The sequence below is a fragment of the Sturnira hondurensis genome, unplaced genomic scaffold (assembly GCF_014824575.4).
Source record: "Sturnira hondurensis isolate 20B ecotype Veracruz unplaced genomic scaffold, ASM1482457v3 Scaffold0015596, whole genome shotgun sequence".
Lineage (NCBI taxonomy): Eukaryota > Metazoa > Chordata > Mammalia > Chiroptera > Phyllostomidae > Sturnira > Sturnira hondurensis.
In genome coordinates this window covers 390576-410235 of record NW_028088227.1, presented here as the reverse complement: position 1 = coordinate 410235, position 19660 = coordinate 390576, and the positions used below count along the sequence as shown (strand labels likewise).

The 19660-nt window shown below is 49.6% G+C and overlaps 1 protein-coding gene across 4 annotated transcripts in view; it reads left to right on the top strand.

The window, feature by feature from the left end:
* The window catches only part of SLC4A5 (solute carrier family 4 member 5), a 99690-nt gene that overhangs the window by 40072 nt on the left and 39958 nt on the right, over positions 1-19660 (top strand). For all 4 annotated transcript variants that reach the window (XM_037064865.1, XM_037064863.1, XM_037064864.1 and 1 more), the window contains 4 exons: positions 11729-11889; positions 12712-12867; positions 14146-14241; positions 16755-16810. In XM_037064865.1, the coding sequence (XP_036920760.1) occupies positions 11729-11889; positions 12712-12867; positions 14146-14241; positions 16755-16810 (469 nt within the window). The remainder of the gene's footprint in view (positions 1-11728; positions 11890-12711; positions 12868-14145; positions 14242-16754; positions 16811-19660) is intronic.

Below are 19660 nucleotides of genomic sequence, written 5' to 3'. Positions count from 1 at the left end.
TGTATATGTAGTAGTGAAGATATGCACTTTTATGTAATTTAGTCTTTGGCCGCAGTTACCGTTGTTATGCCAACCAGAACTTTCAGAATTCCTGAAGTTGTCCATGAAAGTGTAGATGACAGAATTTCGCAAACCCATCCCTGTCTTGGACAAGCGCCTTGGCGGTCACGCCCTGTCTTGGCACGTGGCCCTCACTGCTGTCCCGCAGTGCTATCTTGGTGCCCAGGGCTGGGGAAGGGGCAGCTCCAATCTGCGGCTCTGGGAGACGGCTCTGTGGAAAATGTCTTATTCACACCGTGATTCCTTAATTTTAAAAACATTTCAGGGGATGATGTGTTTTAGGTCCCATGGGAGACTTTAATAAGTAAGATATGTGTCTGTTCCCAAAATGTTTATTATCTAGCACAGATGTCAACACACTCTTCCTAAGGGCCAGATAATAAATATTTTCAGCTTTTTGCTCATATATGATTCCTTCCTCTTTTTCTTCTCCTCTTTTACACCCCTTTAAAAATGTAAAAACCATTCATACAAAAACAGGCTGTAGGGTGCTTTTAGTCCATAGGGCACGGCTTTCCGACTCCTGATCTGGAGTCAAAGGCAGGTGTGTGCTCATGCACACAGGCACCTGAACTTCAGGGCAGAGTGTGTGAAGTGGAGAAAACACAGCTCTGAAGTCAAATGGCTTGACCTCCAGCCCTGTCTCTTATAAGCTGCGTGATCTTGGGTAGGTTCCTTATCCTCTAAGAATCTCACCTGTATAATGAAGTCACAGACCTAGCTGTGAGAGCAGTTTGAGGACTAAATGAGATACTACACAGAAAGTCTTAGCAAAGCACCTGGCACACAGAAAGTGCTCAGTAAGCTTTAGCTATTGTTGGTATTACTGTGCTACGTGACAAAGGACACGAAGTGCAATGGAGCCAGAGAAAGGAGCTGTCTCTTCAAGCTGGGCCCCCAGGGAGTCCCTGTCATGGAAGAGAGGGCCTCTGCTGAGGGGCAGGGAGGAGAAGGTGCCAGCAGACTTGGGGGGGCAGACAAGTCTGTAAATGATGGTCCCGTGGGGCTAATTACAAATACCGGCTGGACACAGACCAGCAGCCTTCAGAGCAGTTTGGCTCCAGAAACCTTCCCCTGAAGAAGCCAGCTCAGAATTTGCCAGTAGCTTTGTCTGTTGGCATTCGTACAGCCGTGGGCTCCCCCTCCCCCCTGAATGAAGACACAATGTGCAGCAGAACGGACTCTCACCAAACCGTGAGTTTGCAGGGTTTCGCCTCCCCCCATTCCGTTCACCACAGCTCCTGGAATGCCACAGCTCAGCTGCCTACCTGCGGCCGACCACGAGGGGCACTTCCGGGGAGAGGTGGCTCTGCAGTAGCACCCAACTGCACTGCACAACCGAAGGCCCTCAGAGGAGACTCCTAGGTCAGCGGAGGGAAATACTTTCAAACACAGGTTGTTCGTCCGCCATGGAAGCCTGTAGGGTTACTTCCAAATAGTCCAGGACAGAGCTCCCACCTGCCTGGTCCCAGTCTCAGCAAATCTCCTCTGTAGAATCTCAGGACTCCAGACAGCTTATTCTGAATCTCTTAAACATTTTAGTTAGTTAATGTGCCTCGTTCTGATTCTGTATCTTTCTGATGATAATTTGACTTTCCCTGTAGGTCTGCCTATAAAGAGAGAATGCAAACGCTAGAAGATGTGAATCGTTAACTTCTATAACTGTTGCAAACCTCATTGTAAACTGAGTAGATTGGCCTCTGAGTTTCTGCATCAGCCCGTGTGAACCTGGTGTGCATTAGACAACAGCCAGGGACCTAATCACCTCTGGGACAGTAAAAAGGCAGATTTCCAAGTCTGGTCTGGGGCGCACACCCCATGTGGCCTGCCAGGGCTTCTCGGGGCTCACCTGCCCCTCCTGGGAACTTCCGACTTCTGTATGTGCCTGCTGACCCTTGAGCCGGGCTTGCCCACTCAGTCTTTTCTTCTTTACCATCTTCCCAGTTCACTGTCAGGTTTGATTTGTGAGCATACACACCATATGTGTTGTTTAATCAGTTGAAGAAACAACTTTTTGCATTATTTCACGTACAGATTTTAATGTATGTGCTTGCTTTATGTAGTAAGAATTTGGCAAATAAATTATAGAAATGAGCAAGAATTTGCTTAGGAGGTTCCCTTTTAAAAAAAACCTTCCTCCCATAAATTATCATTTGGTGCCTCTGTCGAAGACTGAAACTGCGAGTATCTGATGGTTGCTCAGATGACTCCAGGAAAAGTCTTCATTGGCCTGTAAGAATTCACACTGACCTTTGGTTTCTGCTGAATAAGCCAGGTCCCTGATATGACTCAATGTGAAGCTAACGGCTTTGCTAGATAATGGGGAAAAACTCACATTCCTCTTACTTTAAGAAATAAATCTGTCAGAGTCACAAAATTTATTACCAACAGGCAGAGAGTGGAAACACCAAGTCTTAACCCTTTGTAACTAATACATGGATGTCAACTCTTAAGGTGATGGGTGGTGGCGTGGGGATGGGATGGGGACCAAAGGACGTCAGTAAGGCTGCGTAGATAGAGAATGACCACAGTGTGGCTGTGCACCTCACAACTTGTAAGTGAGTGACATCATCTTCTCTAATAAACAAATTCACACAAATACAAGTCCTAAATGTTTAATGGCAACATATTCTGTAGGCAGTTACATTTAAAAAAATCTTTACCATTAGGATGCTCTAAGGGGAATTTTTGAAAACAAAGTTAACCAGGACACAGTTGAAGGATAATGGCATGCATAATAAGTACAGAAAGAAAGGCCCTTCACTCCAATCCCAATATTTTTCTATATTCTTCAGATTTTACTCTTATCTAACCTCAGGCAATGGCTCGCGCCTCCTTCTGTCTTCCCAAAGACCTGGCTCTTCTTTTTAAAAAGCACTGAAGTCTGATTCTCAGGCCCCTGAAATTCTGGAATCATTGGTCTGGGGTTCAGCCTGGTTGTCAGAAAGTGTTAAAAGTCCCCAGATGGTCCTCATTGCAGCGAAGGTTGCAAGCTGCTGCTCCACGAGCCAGTCGGGGCAGGGTGAGTGTGCGCTGGGATTTAAGTCTCCACCTGAGGGTGGACTAGCTCTTGTGTGTGGCCCTTTCCAGATGCTCCTTTAAGCAGAACTGCCCTCTTGTTCCCACACCCCGTGGTCTGAGCGTTGGGAAGCCTGGGCTGTACCTGCTGGCTTGCCCCACACACTCTCCACCGCTCTTGGTATTAACTGAGCGGCAGCTTCTTTTAGTCGTTTCTGTGACCGAGTTACTGGAAAGGCCTCAGTTCTGGACCCCCTTTGCGTGACAGAGAAGTGCTTTCTGGGACATGTGACTCTTGGAGGTTCTGTTTAGCCCCATCTCAGCTGGGAGAGGAGCGGCTGATGCCCAGCCCAGCCCAGACCAAATCCTTGAGAGCCCTTTTCCAGCCCAGAGGTTTGCTTTCCACTTGACCTGGTTCTCCAACTCTAATTCCCCACCGTTTGAAGTCAACCATGACACAAAGGTCACTTTGCAGCGAGGTGCTTGGGATTACACACGAACCATTTATTCAGGCTTCTAAGAGTTTGAACCTGGCTTGGATCAGAGGCTTTTTAAAGAGCTCATTCCTTTATGGATTCTGTAAAGGGGTTCAACACTTTTTAATGGAAAGTTCAAACTTATACAAGTGTAGTATGCGGTAGAATGAACCCCCATGCAGCCATCACCCAGCGTCAGTGGTGCTGGCTGACTCGTGGGCAAGCTGTGTGTGTCCCCACTCATACCCCAGCCCCAGCCCCAATGGTGCTGACACAGGTCCTGGCCCCCATTTCATTCCAGCTGCAAACATTTTAGTGTGTGTCTCCAAAGGGAGGCCTTTTTCTTTGCCAGTATGTTTACTGTAGTGAAACATATGTAACATACAAATGACCATGTTGATGATTTTAAGTGTGTGTTTGGTGGCATTGAATGTTGTGCAGCCATCGCCACCGTCCGTCTCCACAGCCCGCTTCACCTTGGAAGCTGAACCTCTGTGCCCGTCAAACTCTAACTCCCCAGTCACCCCTCCCTCCACCCCTGGAAACCTTTCTGTCTCTATGATCTTGGCAATTCTGGATGCCTCGTGCAAGTGGAATCATACACTATTTGTCTTTCATGGCTTGTTTTACTTTACACAATGTCCCCAAGGTTCCCACACTGTCGCATATATCAGAATTTCCTTTCCTTTTACGATGCGGTAAGATTCCACTGGACATGGTACCACATGTTGCTTATCTATCACCCACTGGGGACACTTGGGCCGCCTCCACATTTTAGGTGTTCTGAATAATGCTGCTTCCAACAGGGATGCACACGTGTTCCTTCAAGACCCTGTTTTCAATTCCTTTGGGTAAAGGCCTCTTTTTATCACAATCACAATCGCACTGTCATTAAAAAATGACAGTATTTTTTATTTTTATTGAATTATCCAGGCAGTATGCATCTTTCCCAGGTCATCCCATTTTTTTTACAAAGATGCAGTTGTTCCACACATTGCATTTGGGAGATACGTCTAAGTTATCTGTAATCTACCTGTCTCTCCTCCTTCGTCTCCCCTGTAGTTGTCGTTATTGCTAAAGAAACGGCATCGTTTGTCCCACATGGTTTTTTGTAGTCTGGATTGTGTCCCTGTGGTCGTGTCCAACAGATCCCCCTGCCCCTGTACCTCCTCTGAAGGGCTGGTTGGGTCCAGGCCTATCTGGTTCCTGTCTGAGGTCTTCACAAGCCCCTTTCCTGGGCGATGGTGTCTGCTTTTCTACAGAGGTAGCTCCTGCCCAGCTGACCTTTGTGTGTCTGTCTGCAACATGACTAGATTATGATGACTGCCACTTAGATTGTACTGAGTATTTCAAACACACTTGAACCCCACAATTGTTGAGCTGTCTTTTTCTTAGTCATTTCCTCGTAGCCAGGCTTCCCTCAAAGAGATCAGTGCAGCCGTGTTTCCCTCAAGCAGGAGGGCACGAGCATTTCATGAGGTCCGTTATGGGCCGGGGACCACATGGGACCCCGGAGAAGAAACAGTCCCTGTTCTCAAGAAACCTGATGTCCACTTGGAGAGGCAGGTACAGATGCTCCTCAACTTACCATGGGGTTATGTTCTGATAAATCCATTGTAAGTTGAAAATACCGTAAGTCAAGAATGCATTTAACACATCTAACTTACAGAACGCCTGGGCTTAGCCCAGCCTACTGTAAATGTGCTCAGACCGGCAGCCCGGCCATCGTCATCTCACGAGTAAGTGCCTCCCTCTTCTTTCACCAGAAGCAGGAGACACTGGTGGGCATTTCGTGGACATGATAAGATGTGGAAACACAGAACATGATATTCAAAAAATGCTGACAACACGGTGCACAATGAACTGGTCATTCCCCCCCCCCCCCCTCGCCCCCCGCGCCCCCCGCGCTATGGCTTGGCTCACCAGGAGCCGGGGCTCGCTGCTGCCCCCTGCAGCATGAGAGCGAATCACCAGGCAGTGTCACTGGTCTGGGAACAGACCAAAGTTAAAAATTCAAAGTTTGGTTCCTAGTGAATGCCTTTCACCTTCACACCATTGTAAAGTCAAAAGTCGAAAGTCTAGCCGTGGTAAGTCAGGGACCATCTGTATATACCAAACAACAGGGAACACACTGACCACAAGTAATTGCTATTTTAGCCTCCGAACCCCAGAGGTTGGCAGTGTTACCTACAATGGCCTGTAGCCGAGTGGCCTGGCTCCCATTCAGATATTCTCATGTAGATAGGTGTATGAGACCTAGACTCATAGGTTTTAAAAGCATTTTAGGTATTTTTATGAGCAAACAAGTTTAATAATCATCGTCCCAGGATAGTATTTTTCCCCCGCCTGAGGACATTTTTTCATTGCTTTTAGAGAGAGAGGAAGGGAGTGAGAGTAACACTGATGCGAGAGAAGCATTGATTCATTGGTTCATGGCCAGTGCAGGACTCCAACCCACAGCCTAGGCATGTGTCCTGGCGGGGAATCGAACCTGCAACCCTTCGGTTACAGGGCGACACACCAACCAACTGAGCCACACTGGCCAGGGCCCCAGGGCAGTGGTCCTTAAAGTGTGGTCCCTGTGGCAGCAGCATCAGCATCACTTGGGAAATTGTTAGACATGTCCAGATACTTGTTAGTATTTCTAACAAATACTTGTTAGAAATGTCCTCCCATCCACGCAGACCCATGAAATCAGAAACTCTAGGGTGGGGCCCAGTCATTGGTATTTTCACAGTCTTTCCCGTGATGCTGATGCATGCTTAAGGTTGAAAACCCTGTCTCAGGGGTTTGTTATTGGAGAAATAAGCACATTAACTGGGAGAGGAAGTGGCACTCTTGCTAGGCAATGGAGAAAGAAGGGATCAGATCTGAAAAACAAAGAAGATAGAGGACATTCTACTGTATAGCCCTATGATCCTCGAAGGTGACCTGCCAACCAGCACACCTGGGTGCTTGTCAGAAATGCAGAATCTTGGATCCCCTCCTGGGCCTGCTCCACCAGATTACGCACTTTAACAAGACCCACAGGTGATTTTTATGTGCATGAAGAAAAGAAAGCCTAGCATGGCCAAGCTAGGAAAGAGGCTCAGATTTCCAGTTGTACTCTGGATTTCTGGTTCCACTCTCTCGCTGGTGTTCTCAGAGCCATTCTATGGGAAAGAGGCCACGCTCCCTCCATGTGAGGAGAATGGGTCCCATGTGCACAGAGCAGCCTGCCTGCACCGGGATCCCAGACAGTCCTGCCTATGTCTAGTCACACAGTTCTGTGTGGTTACAAAGCAAGGGCTCCAACCTTCAGGGCACAGTTCGATAACCTAGGAGCTCCCATGGCGGGCCACCCTCCTGATGGGGCAACCATCCAGGCAACAGTAATTTTAAAATCTTCCCAGGAAATTCTAATAGGCAGCCAAAGTTGAAAACCGCGGTTGCATGTCTCGGGTCCTCCATGTTTCCAAGTTCCACGCCAGGTGGGAGTGAACTCTGCTCTAGCTGTAGCCACTAAAACCACAAAATTGAGCTCCAGGTCTCAACATCCTGATCCCCAAAATAGTTGCAAGGAGGATCGGAGAGGTGTACCCAGTGAAGTTATCAAGTATTTTTGAAGTTGTTGAGTGAATTTTTGGAAATCAAGTTAGGGATGCCAGGAGCAGAAATCTAGTTCTGGCATTACCCTGAACCCGGGAATAGGTAACTTTGTTTTTCTGCAGACAGTCAGGTGGGTCGGTGCCCTTGTCTGTGTACAAAGCTACTTTCTGCATGGGCCTCACACAGCGCACCTGGTGAAGTCCTGGGTGGCGGAGAGGACAGACTGCCCTTGCTATCTGGAGTTAATAAAGGATGTTTGAAGGAGGAGGGGTGCTCTCCCCGACTCCTTACGGGTGGAGGTGCATTTGTGCGCGCAGAAAGCTGAAGAACAGGACGTCGTGGAGAGAGCTGCCAGAGAATGTCCCCCAGGATGTTTAGGAGACAGCGCAGAGAGAAATCCACTCAAGTGGCCCCTGCACTGGGAGTAAGCTGTGGAGGAGCAACAGGGTCTTCAGTGACAAGCCAGCAGGATAATTTGCTGTGCATATTTTGAGGGGTGGGTGGAGAGGGCAATGTGATTGCTGAATAGAGGAAAGGCTCTCCGGGAGAAGGTGAGCGTCCTCTTAACCTTTTGGGCTTGTCCTCTCAACTCTCCCTAGCATATGAGGAAGGAAGTTACACTCTTCCCAGCTATGTCAGTACAACTTTTAGAAAAACTCTGTATTGGTGTCATCCATACTTGTATCTACTGTAATTTAAATGACATTCCCCTAAATAGGTCCACCCATTTAAAACAGTCAGCAGCACTTGGGGGAGTCTCTGAGACAACTGTCTGTGTGCTCCCCGCTCCGGCCCCCCTGTTTCAGGTCCCCTCCCTGGTCTCCTCTAATCAGACCTCCCCTCCTGGGTCCGTTCAAGCCCTGAAGGCCCCACCAGGCACCTGGTTAACCGATCTCAAATAAAAGTACTGAATTAGGATATCAAACGTTGATAAAACAAAATGCTCACTCACACAACTGTGTAAAGAGGAAATCTTGAAACGATGTTCAGTCCCATTAGTAACAAAAAGAGCATGAATACAATATGATTTTTCAATTAGCAACTGAACAGAGGTGAAAAGGAATGGCAATACTAGACTCTGAGAGACTTCAGAGAGGAGTGAGGTCTCCTGGGCGTTGGTGGAAGTGTGAACTGGCACAGTTTCTGGAGAACAGTCTGGAAACACATGTCAGGTGCTAAGAAATGTGCAGATGTAGCAATTTCACCCCTGAGAGTTTATCCTAAGGAAACTATTGGGCAGGGGCCAAGGATATTCACACCAGCCTTGTTTATAATAAAGAATAATTAGAAATAACCTAGGTAAATATCCACCAAGTGAGGATTATTCATAGCAATTATGGTCCATTCCTACAATAGAATACTAAAGAGCCTTTAAAATGATATGAGTTTAATAAATGTGAAAGGATGGCCATTAGCTATTATGCCCTTATGGTGTCAATAATGTAAAATTGTGTGTGCACACATGTGTGTGCATCCGTGTGTGCATGTGTGTGCCTGTATGTGTTCATGCACACAGAGATTTACAGTGGTGGTCATCGAAATGCCACACGTGGTGTTTTCTGGTCAGGAGAGCCCTGAATGCCTTTACCTCCTTTTTATTGTTTATAAAATCACATAAGCAATATTCATTATTTTTATGCTCAACGCCAACACTAACAGCGTGTGTGTTGTGCGCCGGGCACTGCTCTCGTTGTCATCTACTGAAGAAAACGAAGGTGAGCAGAGATGAAGTAACTCACCTGTGGTCCACAACCAGTAGATGCTGGAGCTGGGATCTGAAACCTGGCCACCTAACTGCACGGGCTGTGCTCTAACTAACCCGGACAGAGTGCCAGTCTCTCAAATCCCCCTCCTGCAGTCTCATCCTATCCTCAGCAGTAACCATTGTTAACCAGTTGACCAGTGTCCTTCCGAACTTTCTGCTGGGCGTTTTCAGACACACGTGCACACACGCACAGGTGTGTGTACTCCATGAAATGGCATTGCCCATCCTGTCAGCATGCATAGCTGGTCCTCAGACTCCACCTCGAGGGGTATCTGGCAGCATGCACCCAGGCTGTGGACATCACCGTGACTCCACTGAAAACTGGTGGTGTCCAGTTCTTCACCGTGGGCAAAGCTCTAGTAAACACCCTGGTCCACATATTGCTGTATGCAGGTGTGCACCGACAGGCCTGTGATCCTCACCCAGAAATGGAACCACTGGGTCAACAAACGTGCACACTAAGGTTGAAGGAGGCTGCCCAATTTCCCACACCAAGAAGGCTGTGCAGCTAGTATAGTGTAAACGTACTGCGTATGTACAGTGGCCCTGGTAGAGTAGCTCAGTGGGTTAGAGCATCATCCTGATACACCAAGGTTGTAGGTTCAATCTCCATTCAGGGCACATACAAAAATCAACCAATGAAAGCGTAAGTAAGTGGAAAAAAAACAAATTGACATTCCTTTATCTCTTTTCCTTTCTCTCCCTCTAAAATCAATAAAAAATTTAAACATACCACATACAGTGTGTATGTAGGCATACATACATATACTATATATGCATATACTATACACACACATCCAGTAACTGAGTGCTCAGCAACACAGCAAGTTGTTAGTCTTTTTACTTTTTGCCACTATGAGAGGTAAAAATGGTATTTAATTTGCAGTAGTTTACATGTCCTTAATTACTAGTAAGCTTGAGCATCTTTTCATGTTTATTGGCCATTTTTATTTCTTTTCAGAATTGTTCACTTTTTGTTGCATAATTTGAATTTTTCTTACTGATGTGAAGGAGTTTTGTTATATTATAAATATCAGTCCTTCGATGCCCTGCTTGTTGCCAATATTTTCCAAGTATGTTATATTTGTTTGAGCTTTGTTTGTCTTATTTTGTTACATAGAAGTTTCAGTTTAGCTTATTTTTATGAAACAACATCAGTTCACTTTTTTCTTTATGGTTTTATATGCTGTATGGGAGGTCTTTCTCCACAGTCAGGAACATAAGAAAACTCTCCTGTATTCTCTTCCAGTATATTTGCATTTTCGTTGGTAGACTTTGAACTATTCATCTATTTTTAGTGAGGTGCGACACACATAACGTACCCTCCAACACTGCAGCCACCTTTGTGAGCACAGTCAGTGGCATTCACAGTGGCACGTGACCTTGACCGCCCATCCCCAGGACTCTTCCATCTGGCAGGACTGGAACTCTGCCCCTCACACAGGAACTGCCTCCCCCCGCCCCATTCTACTTCTGCTCCATGAACTTGGCTACTCTAGGTCCCTCACATAAATGGAATTGTCCATTATTTGTCTTTTATGACTGGCTTATTTCAGCTAGCACCCTATCTTGAAGTTTCATCTGTGACCTATGTCGGAATTTCCTTCCTTTTTAAAGCTCTTTTTTAAAGCAGTAACATTCCATTATAGATTTATTTTTATGTTTAGGTTTTCATCCACATGCAATTTAATCTTGTATCTGGTGAGAAGTCACTTTTTAATTTTTAGGTTTGGTCATCTTTTAAACAGCTCCTCCATCCACACCCACATCCCCCCGGGGTCCCAGTCTGTTTCTGGACTGTTGTCCCATGATCCCTTTGTCTGTATCTGGTCCGGAACTATGTTGAGTTAATGACTGAAGCTTTTAAAGCAAGTTCTTTTTTTAATCTACTAGAAGCATATCTCATCCCCATTCTTCTCTTTTGTTTTTAGAATTTCCCCACAATTCTCAAATATTATCTTTTTCAGAGGAACTTTAGAATTAATAGTCATGGTCCAAAAAAAAATTCTCCCTTGCGATTTTTACTGGACTAGCTTGAAGCTTCCCACCGATTTGGGGCTGACGTCTTACAAAGCTGAGCTAGCTGCCCCGGCTCTGGGCCGTCCAGTGCTGCCCTCTGCAGGGGAGGACAGGCCAGTGCTACCTCTGCACAGGGCCTTCCCACTGGGCCCCCTCCAGCCAGCCTATGAAGAAAGGGCAACTTCCTGCACATGCTTGGTTTAATTTCTTCTCTTCCTCAGACAACATTTGCATTTTAACCATAACTTTCAGGGCCAAAATCCGGTGCTGATGCTTAGAAACCTCGGGCCCTTCAGTAGAGCCCGTGGGGAAATATTTTTGTCAGGACACACCTTCCCTGCTCCTAGCAACCAGACCAGGTAAGGCAGACACTGAACACACGTGTGACCAGCCCCAGGTTGCCAGGTTCTGGCTGAAATTTTTTAAAACAGCTTTGTTGTTGTAAAAGAGCATAAAGTTCCCTCATTTTAAGTGTAGAGTTAAATGATTTTTAGTAAATGTGCAAAGTTGTGCAACTGTCACCAAATCCAAATTTAAAACATTCACACCAACCCCCAAAAGGTCCAAAGTGCCTATTTATGGTCATTCTCGGAATGCCACTTTATCCGGAGCCTGACTGCGTCAGGAGGAGTGGGGGGCAGAGTGAGGGGTCCCTGAGAGATCCTCCACCTGTGAGCCTAGAATCAACGCCCCAACATCCTGCACAGAATATCTCGCAAGCCAACACCCCCTCCTGAGGAGACCGGCTAGGGGCTCCTCCTGAGGACACTGGCAGTGCTGAGCCCATCCTTACCCCTTCCAGGTGGGTAAAGTTTGAAGAAAAGGTGGAGGAAGGAGGTGAACGCTGGAGCAAGCCCCACGTGGCGACACTGTCCCTGCATAGCCTCTTCGAGCTGCGGACATGCCTGCAGACGGGAACGGTGCTGCTGGATTTGGACTGTGGTTCCTTGCCACAGATCATAGGTGAGAGACCCCAGAAAACCAGGGCAGCTCTTCCCCTTCCTGCCTCCGGTCCACCCTCAGTCTAGGTGACAGTCTCACCTGGGACATCCACCCCATTCTGCAGAGACCAGGCTTTGGGTCGGATGCTCACAACGCAAATCAGTCGCTCTAAGTTTCAGTCCCACGTAGAGTTCCAACAGAGGAAAAGATCAGCCTCGAAAATACCATCTGGCACTGTAGCAGAAGGGAGGAGGGGCTTCTTAGTGTGGTCGGAGATACCCGTTGCCAGAGCAACCTGTTTCTGGTCAGGGTACATGGATCATCCTTCATCTTTAGGAAATTAACCCTCATTTAGTGGGGTGGCAGAGGGAGGGGCTGGCTTGCCTTATTCTTAGAACTTTTTTGTGAATTTTGCTCTCTACCACATTGAATTGTGCCAGAATTGTTTTGCCCAAAATACTTTCCTAAAGAGAATTCATGTTAAGACTAAAACTAATTAACACAGTATTTTGTGCTTCTTAGGGTACTTTCATGTGTATGCTTTCATTTACCTTTGACAATAGAATTGATAGAGCAGAGAATTCTCGGCACGTAAACACGCGCCCGCGTAAGTGCGCAGACATGCACACACGCGCACGCATACAGCCTTTTACATCTGAGGAGCCCCGGGGGGTTCGTGATTTGCCCAAGTTTCAATAGTTTGTGGCAAAGCCGGGACTATTTCCACGTCCCCTGCTTCCTTTAGCTCACTTTTAATCCCACAAATAACATATGAAACTGAAAACCCCTGGTCACTGTGTCCCACACCAAGGGACAGATGAGGCATGTTTGGTTCCCACTTAGATGACGTCATTGAGAAGCAAATTGAGGATGGCCTCCTGCGGCCGGAGCTCCGGGAGAGGGTCAGCTATGTCCTCTTGAGGAAACACCGTCACCAAACCAAAAAGCCCATCCACCGCTCCTTGGTCGACATTGGGAAGTCGGTCTCCTCAACCAGCAGTGAGTCCGGCCACAGGCTGCTGGGCCGTGGTCCCGCAGGGGTCTGCTCTCAGGCCCTGGTGCTTGGGTGAGCGCAGGTCAGTGACCGGAGGGCGTGGCAACTTGGAAGCTTCCCGGACTTCACAGTCCTGGAGAAATTCTGAGGTTCTGGGGATTCCTTCGCCTCCTCTATCAGGCCTTCAGGGACCCAACTCCAGGTTCCCAGGCCACACCCCAATGTTGTCCCCAAGACCAGAGCAATACCGTTTCTAGGAAAGTTGATTCTCAATCACCTGGGGATATGAAATGCGTCCTGATGTCTAGGCCCCACCCTGGAGAGTTGTATTCGACTGGCCTGGGCTGTGGCCTGGGAACGGGAAGTTAGGAAACATCCCCAGGAGATTCTCACAGGCAGTCTGGGCGGCAAAAGGCTGTGGAGATGGGGCGCTTGTAAGAGGGGCTTGGTTTTTCCCACTGAACCCCCCAAGAGGAGCAAGGAGCCTCAGCAGAAAGTGAAGCACATCAGGAGGGTAGAAGGGGTGGGTCATGTCCAGGTGCCAGGGCAGGTAAGCCTGGCAGCTGCTGTCATGCTGACTGGCAGAGCTGGAGGCCACCAGGGAGAGTGGCTTGTTCCCATCACACATCTCAAACGCACAGCCCTCCGCTGGACATCCCAGAGTCGTGAAGGCCAGACACTAACCTTGCTGGTCTTGTCAGATCAATGCAGTGAGCAGAACAAGGATAATAAAGTTGCTCAATAAAGAGCCTTGAGGGATCTCTTTAGATGAACCCTTTGACATGGTGGCGTGTGTAGTGTGCTGTAACAGCAGATACATACTCAACTCTTACCACGTCCCAGCCCTGAAGCGTGTTAACTCACTTCATGTTCACAATAACCCTGTGACTGGGTACCACTCCTATCATCACCATTTTGCAAATGAGGAGCCTGGGGCACAGAGAGCTTAAGTTACTTCCCTGAGGTCACACAGCCAGTAAATGGACGAAGCCAGGCCATCTGCAACACCTGTATCTATTTAAGCAATTGGTTGTCCACCTCACTTTCAGCAGTACAAATATTTTCTGTCATCTTGTTCAGACTATTAACTTGCTCAAAAAAAAAAGCCCCCAGAACAAGAATAAAACAACCAAAAACCGACTTTTTACTGGAAAGAGAAGAGACAGGTCTTGTAACCTGGCTTTATCTAGGTGAAATGGCCATGAATTGTGAACCACATTAACGGGAGAGGCAGTCAGTCCAGCCAGGCTGCCGAGGCAAACCGCCTCTGTTCCTCCTCCCAGATCGAAGCCCAGCCCGGAGCCCGCCAGCCGGCCCCAGCCTACACCGCTCCACCGAGGACCTGAGGATGCGGCAAAGCACGCATTACGGCCGTCTGTGTGAGTGTGTCCTCTGCCATCGTGCCACAGCTTCTTCGTGACAGCTTCCTCCCTGCTGTGGTGGCTGTGGGGTGTCATCTTTCACATACTTTCAAAGGCAGAAGAGATAGAGCCTAGGATCTGTCTAGAATGCTCAGAACGACATCAGGAAAGCTATAACTTTCCTCTAATATCTGGCTCGCTCTCAGAGTCTAATCCACTACAATTTTCTGTATAATTATTCTGAAAAAACGCAACACTAAATCAAGTCCTGACATAATACCACATCCTATGTGTCAGGCAGTTGTGTCTTAGTCTCACTGCCTTTGTTTTTTCTTTTAAATATTTTATTATTTATTTATTTTTAGAGAGGGGGAAGAAGAAAGAGGGAGAGAAACACCAATTGGTTGCCTCTCATGCGCCCCCAACTGGGCGGGGACCTGGCCTACACCCCAGGCATGTGTCCTGACTGGGAATTGAACTGGTGACCTTTCGGTCTGCAGGCTGGCACTCAGTCCACTGAGCCATACCAGTCAGGTCCTACCTACCCTTGTTTTCATCAAATTGATCATTAGCTTTGGTTTTGGTAAGAAGCCCTGCTAGAAACAGAATTAAAAACAGCTGAGTTACTTTCCCCCTGGACATAGAATGTTCCTGTCACTGGGTGATGGTCTCTTGCCATCAAGACAGCACACCACTGGCTGTCACAGCCCACCACTGGCAGCCACAGCCCCCTGAGTGCCAGGGTTGGAGGGGGCTTGTGAGGTGCCTGGTGGCAGACAGGACATTTTCAGGCAGTCCATTAGGGATGAACAGGACAGGTGAACTGTGAGGCAAGGAGAAGAACTTGGAAAATAAAAAGGAAAGGCAGTGTAAAAATAGCAATCCTATTTTCCTTTAAATGCTTTTACCGAAATGCCAAGATATGAACAAGCACAGCCCAGGGCTGTGCCCCTACCAGGCCTGAGGGATGATTTGGGAAGAGATGTGGCCGTTGCCTGAGCCTCTGTGCAGTTTCCCACCCGCTTTTTCCTCTGCTCTCAGTGACCTGGGTCCTCTTAGTTCCCGCTGGACTTGGTTATTCCACTCAGGGATGCCTGGGGGCAGCAGTCAGCAGACAGCGATTGTCTCCGGACAGCCTTCCGCTCAGTTATTCAGTGTGTGCGGTTGCCCCTGGGCTGCGCTGCAGAGGTGGGGACCCAGATAAAAGGCGAGAATGAGGCAATACAGCACTGTACGCAGCTGCCCCACACCGAGGTGGCACCTGGGAGGGGTCACTGAGGAGGGGTCACTTGCCTGAACCTCGGGCTATGGAGAACACGAACAGAGAGGGAAGGTCAAGATGGGAGCTGATGACTGGGGGAAGGAGGTGAGGGAAAAGGGGGAGTCGATCTCTGCCCTGACTGCCTGTGGATGGGAGGGAGGGGCTCTGAGTGGAATCTCTGGGGGAGTCATTTGGTGGGAGACAAGTTGTTTCCCAGTTGAGGTGGCGGAGGAGGCTGGAGCTCAGGAGAGAGATCTGGCATGGAGACCCTGCTTGGGCATCCTCCGCCGAGGTGTGGGCGTGGAAGTGGGAGGGGCGGCATGACTGACCGAGGGTGGAGGGAGTGAGGGCGAAAGAAGACCCTCGGGAGAGCCCAGCAGGAGGGACCCTGGATGGAAATAAGAGGAGGGGAGCCACAGAAAACCAAGACGCTACAGGCCTGAGAGCGTCCCCTGGACCTTGCTGACCGTCTCCTGCCTTAACCAAAGCGGGGAGCATTGGGCAGCTCAGATAGGCCGTTACCACTGTTCTCCCAGTGGGAACCCACCTTCCCCCCTCTGCCACCCGAATGCCTAGCCATCTTTAAAGACTCGTGTGGGTCATGGAGGACGGAGGTGGAGCTCATCCCTCTCCAACAGAGTCCAAACTCGCTGACACCTGGGACCTCACCTGATAGTGTGTCTGTGTCCCCAGCCCCAGGGCCTGGCACAGAGCAGACATCTTGGTCTGTACTCAGAAAGGTGGTCTGTGCCCAGGATGGAGGGATGGGGGTGGAGGGTAGAGACGAGAATGTAGCAGACCGAGGAGTGAGAAGGAAGTAGAACCTGGGCTCTGGCGTCTCTTTTAAGAAAGCCTCCATTGCCGTGGCCAGGTGGCTCGATTGGTTGGATTGTCGGCCGGTACACCAAAAGATGCGGGTTCGATCCCCGGTGAGGGCACATACCTAAGTTGTGGGTTTGATCTCCAGTCGGGTCATGTAAAGAAAAAACCAAAAGCTGTTTCTCTCTCACATTGGTCTCTCTCTCTCTCTCTCTGAAAAATTAATAAACATATATCCTTGGGTGAAGATTTAAAAAAATTTTAAGAGAAGAAGGCACATTAAAAAATAAAGATAGCTGCCATGGAAGAGAGGAAAAGAGAGCGGAGGCTGCAGGATCCACGGGGTGGTTCTTTTTGTGGCCGTGACGACGAGAGGCACATGTAAGCATCCAAGGGGAGAGAACTGTGAGAGCTCAGCTTCCCCCGATGGACCTTTCCCCTTCTCTCCTAGGTCATGCCCAGAGCAGAAGCATGAATGATATTTCTCGCACCCCAAACACCAACCAGGTAGTAAAGCCCCTGCACTGGGCTGCAGCGAAGGGCCAGGGAGGATGAAGCCTTTGGCTTCATGGGCCCGGAGTCCCTGTGGGCAGGACTCCACTCTCATGAAGGAGCGGACGTCCCCGGGAAGGGAGCAGGGTGCGGGGAGGGGCTCTGGGCTGCCTTGGTGATGCTGCCCATACCATCACTTGGGTATTGACTGAGCCTCAAGTACTGGTTCTGTGCCAGGCCCTGGGAGCCATGAGGGGGCAGGGAAGCATGGTCAGGTAAGTCTCTGAGCCCGGGATCTGTTGGAGAGAGAAGACCAGACACAGAGTTTCACCTCCTGAACCTTAAGGACAGAGTGGGGCTCTGGGCTGGGAGAGATGGGCAAGGGGGCCTCCCTGTGGGGACAGTGGTGATAGCAAGTCAATTGGACTGCCCAGCAGCGTGTCTCCTCCTTGGCTGAGCCAGGATGAAGCAGTTCTAATCCCCCACCAGCTTGGCTGCAATCCTCTTGGTGAGCTCAGAGTCCTACAAACAGGCTGAGTCCATGTACTAAGGCCCACAACCCGGGACCCTGTGACTGTGCCACTGGGGGAAGCCCAGGGGCGCTTCCCTCAATTCCAGCCCCTGCGGAGGCCCTCATGGACCCTTTGCTTGGGCTCCCAGGAGTAGGAAGAAAGGTGATGAAAGAAACTGGAAATTTGGTGAGGACTTCTCAGGTGCTTGGGTGAGAGCTTGGCCTCCAAGGCACCCCAAGTTTGGTGGCAGGCAAAATAAAAGCAATCCCTCATGTCAGGGTCCTGAGGGCCCTTTGGTGGCCAAAATAATAAACTAACAACAGTAACTGCATCAACTAACAGCTGAAACCCACACACAGCATGCACCACACCAGGCCGAGCGTTTTCTGTGAGTCGTGCAGGCACCACTATCATCTCCAGTCTCCCGAGAACATGAGGCTAAAAGCAGGTGAAGAGCATGCCCAAGTTCATGTGGCTGAGGCGTGGTAGAACCACGGTTTGACCCAGGCAGTCTGCCTCCAGAGCTCTTAATTTGGAAGTGATGGAGGAATGAGTATTCTGGGGTGTTATTTAGAGAAGACCCCCACTTGGTTTCAGTCAAGCACACAGGCAGTGGAGCCCTGAGAAGGAAGCGCTGCCTAGTCAAGGTCATTTACAACCTATGTTAATAAACATCTAAGTGGTAAGAAGGATGCTAGCTGTCACTTTCCCAGGCAATGCTGCCTTAATTTAGGAATTGGAGTCGAGCATCCAAGGTCCAGCTTTTCTAACTGACCAGGTCATGCTGCTTCTATTTGTAGCAGCAATGGCTTGTGGGAGCAGCAGCTTGTCTGCCAGTGGGCTCTCTTCAGGTTCAAGGCCAGAGGTAGTTGCTCTGCAGGCCCTTTGTCACAGCCCCGCGACTGACTGTGCTGGGCAGGTTCCCAGGGAGCAGAGGGTGGATTCAGACAGCAGAGCTGTGTGCAGGCACGCAGCAGAGCCGGACCAGACTCCCCTTGGGTTCCGGAAGTGGGGTCATCAGGGACCTGGTCCAGAGCATGGTCAAGCCGGGGCAGCCAGAACAGCGGCATGGCCCATTTCTGGGATGTCACCACCCAGACTGGGCTCCTAAATAAACCTGTCATCACTGGCAAGGGAGGGCTGCAGCCCTGTCTCAGGTCCTCTCCCTCCTGGATTATGAGTGTTCTTGTTGGGCAGCCCCAAAGCCTTGCTCTCCAGGGCACTCCTGCCGCCCCTCCTCTCCTCTTGTCCCCTGGATGCCACCCCCCCCCTCGCCCCCGGTGCTGTGGGCACAGAGCAGCCGGGTTCTCGGCCGCCCGGGCCCACCAACCCTCCATCCTGAAGAGCACTGCTAATGAATCAGCTGACTATGGCTGGGACAAAGGGACTTTTTCAGTGGCTGAAAAAGTTAACTCCCCGTTAACCCCTGCCCTTGTTTGTTCTCACTGTGTTTGCATCCTTGAGGCTGTTACCTGGGTGGCTGTAGAGAGTTTTAATTTTTGGTTGGATTTGCTCATGTGCTTTTTCTCATGCTGGGTGGCCGCCCAGCCCAGTGCATAGCACGCCCACTGTGAGGGAACCCGAGAACGGCTCTGGGTCCGCTGGCCATGCCCATGCCCACCACTCTCCCCCCTTGGTACAGAGAGTGACACAAAGAACCTGTGTCTTCTCCGAGCTCAGGAGAAACAGGCATTTCTGTGCCCACAGGGGAGCCCACAGGGGGATTGGGTGGCAGACTCCTGGCGTCCACAGGGTCTCTCTGGAGCTCTCACCTCCACCTTCCAGGCCCTTCCCACCTTTGTTGGCCGCTGTGAACTTCCACCTGCCCTGCCCTCCCCCACACTTCCTCTCCACCAGCTCTCTGCAAGGTTGTCCCTGCCCCTCCCCCATCCTCATGCTGCCCAGCGGGGAAGCAATCTGAAAAACGAGTGCATCCTAAGCTCTGAGCTTGTATGTGGCCATCCCCGGGGCGGGGGTGGGGAGCATGTCCATCATGAGAGAGGACTCAGGAGGCGTCAGTGTCTTATCCCAGGAGCAAGGTCATAAACTCGGACAGTGGGAATATGCTTCCCACTGATGGGAAGGAGGCTTGTCTCCAGCGCTTCTCTCATCATATGCCACTTGCTCTATTTGACCTTCCTGCCCTGAACAGACATTAGCCGGAGGGACAGGCGAGAGGTTCACCTGGACAGCCTCAGCTGTAAAGTCTCGGAAGCTATGAGTTTCCTGGGAGGTGCTCTGCTGGTGACCTGGGGGTCTGGGTGTCTCCCACAGACTTAGAGGCATGGTCCAGGGGTTCTGTGAGCGAGGAAGCAGGTGGCAGAGGGGGGAAAAGTGCATCTGCCCTGGCCAT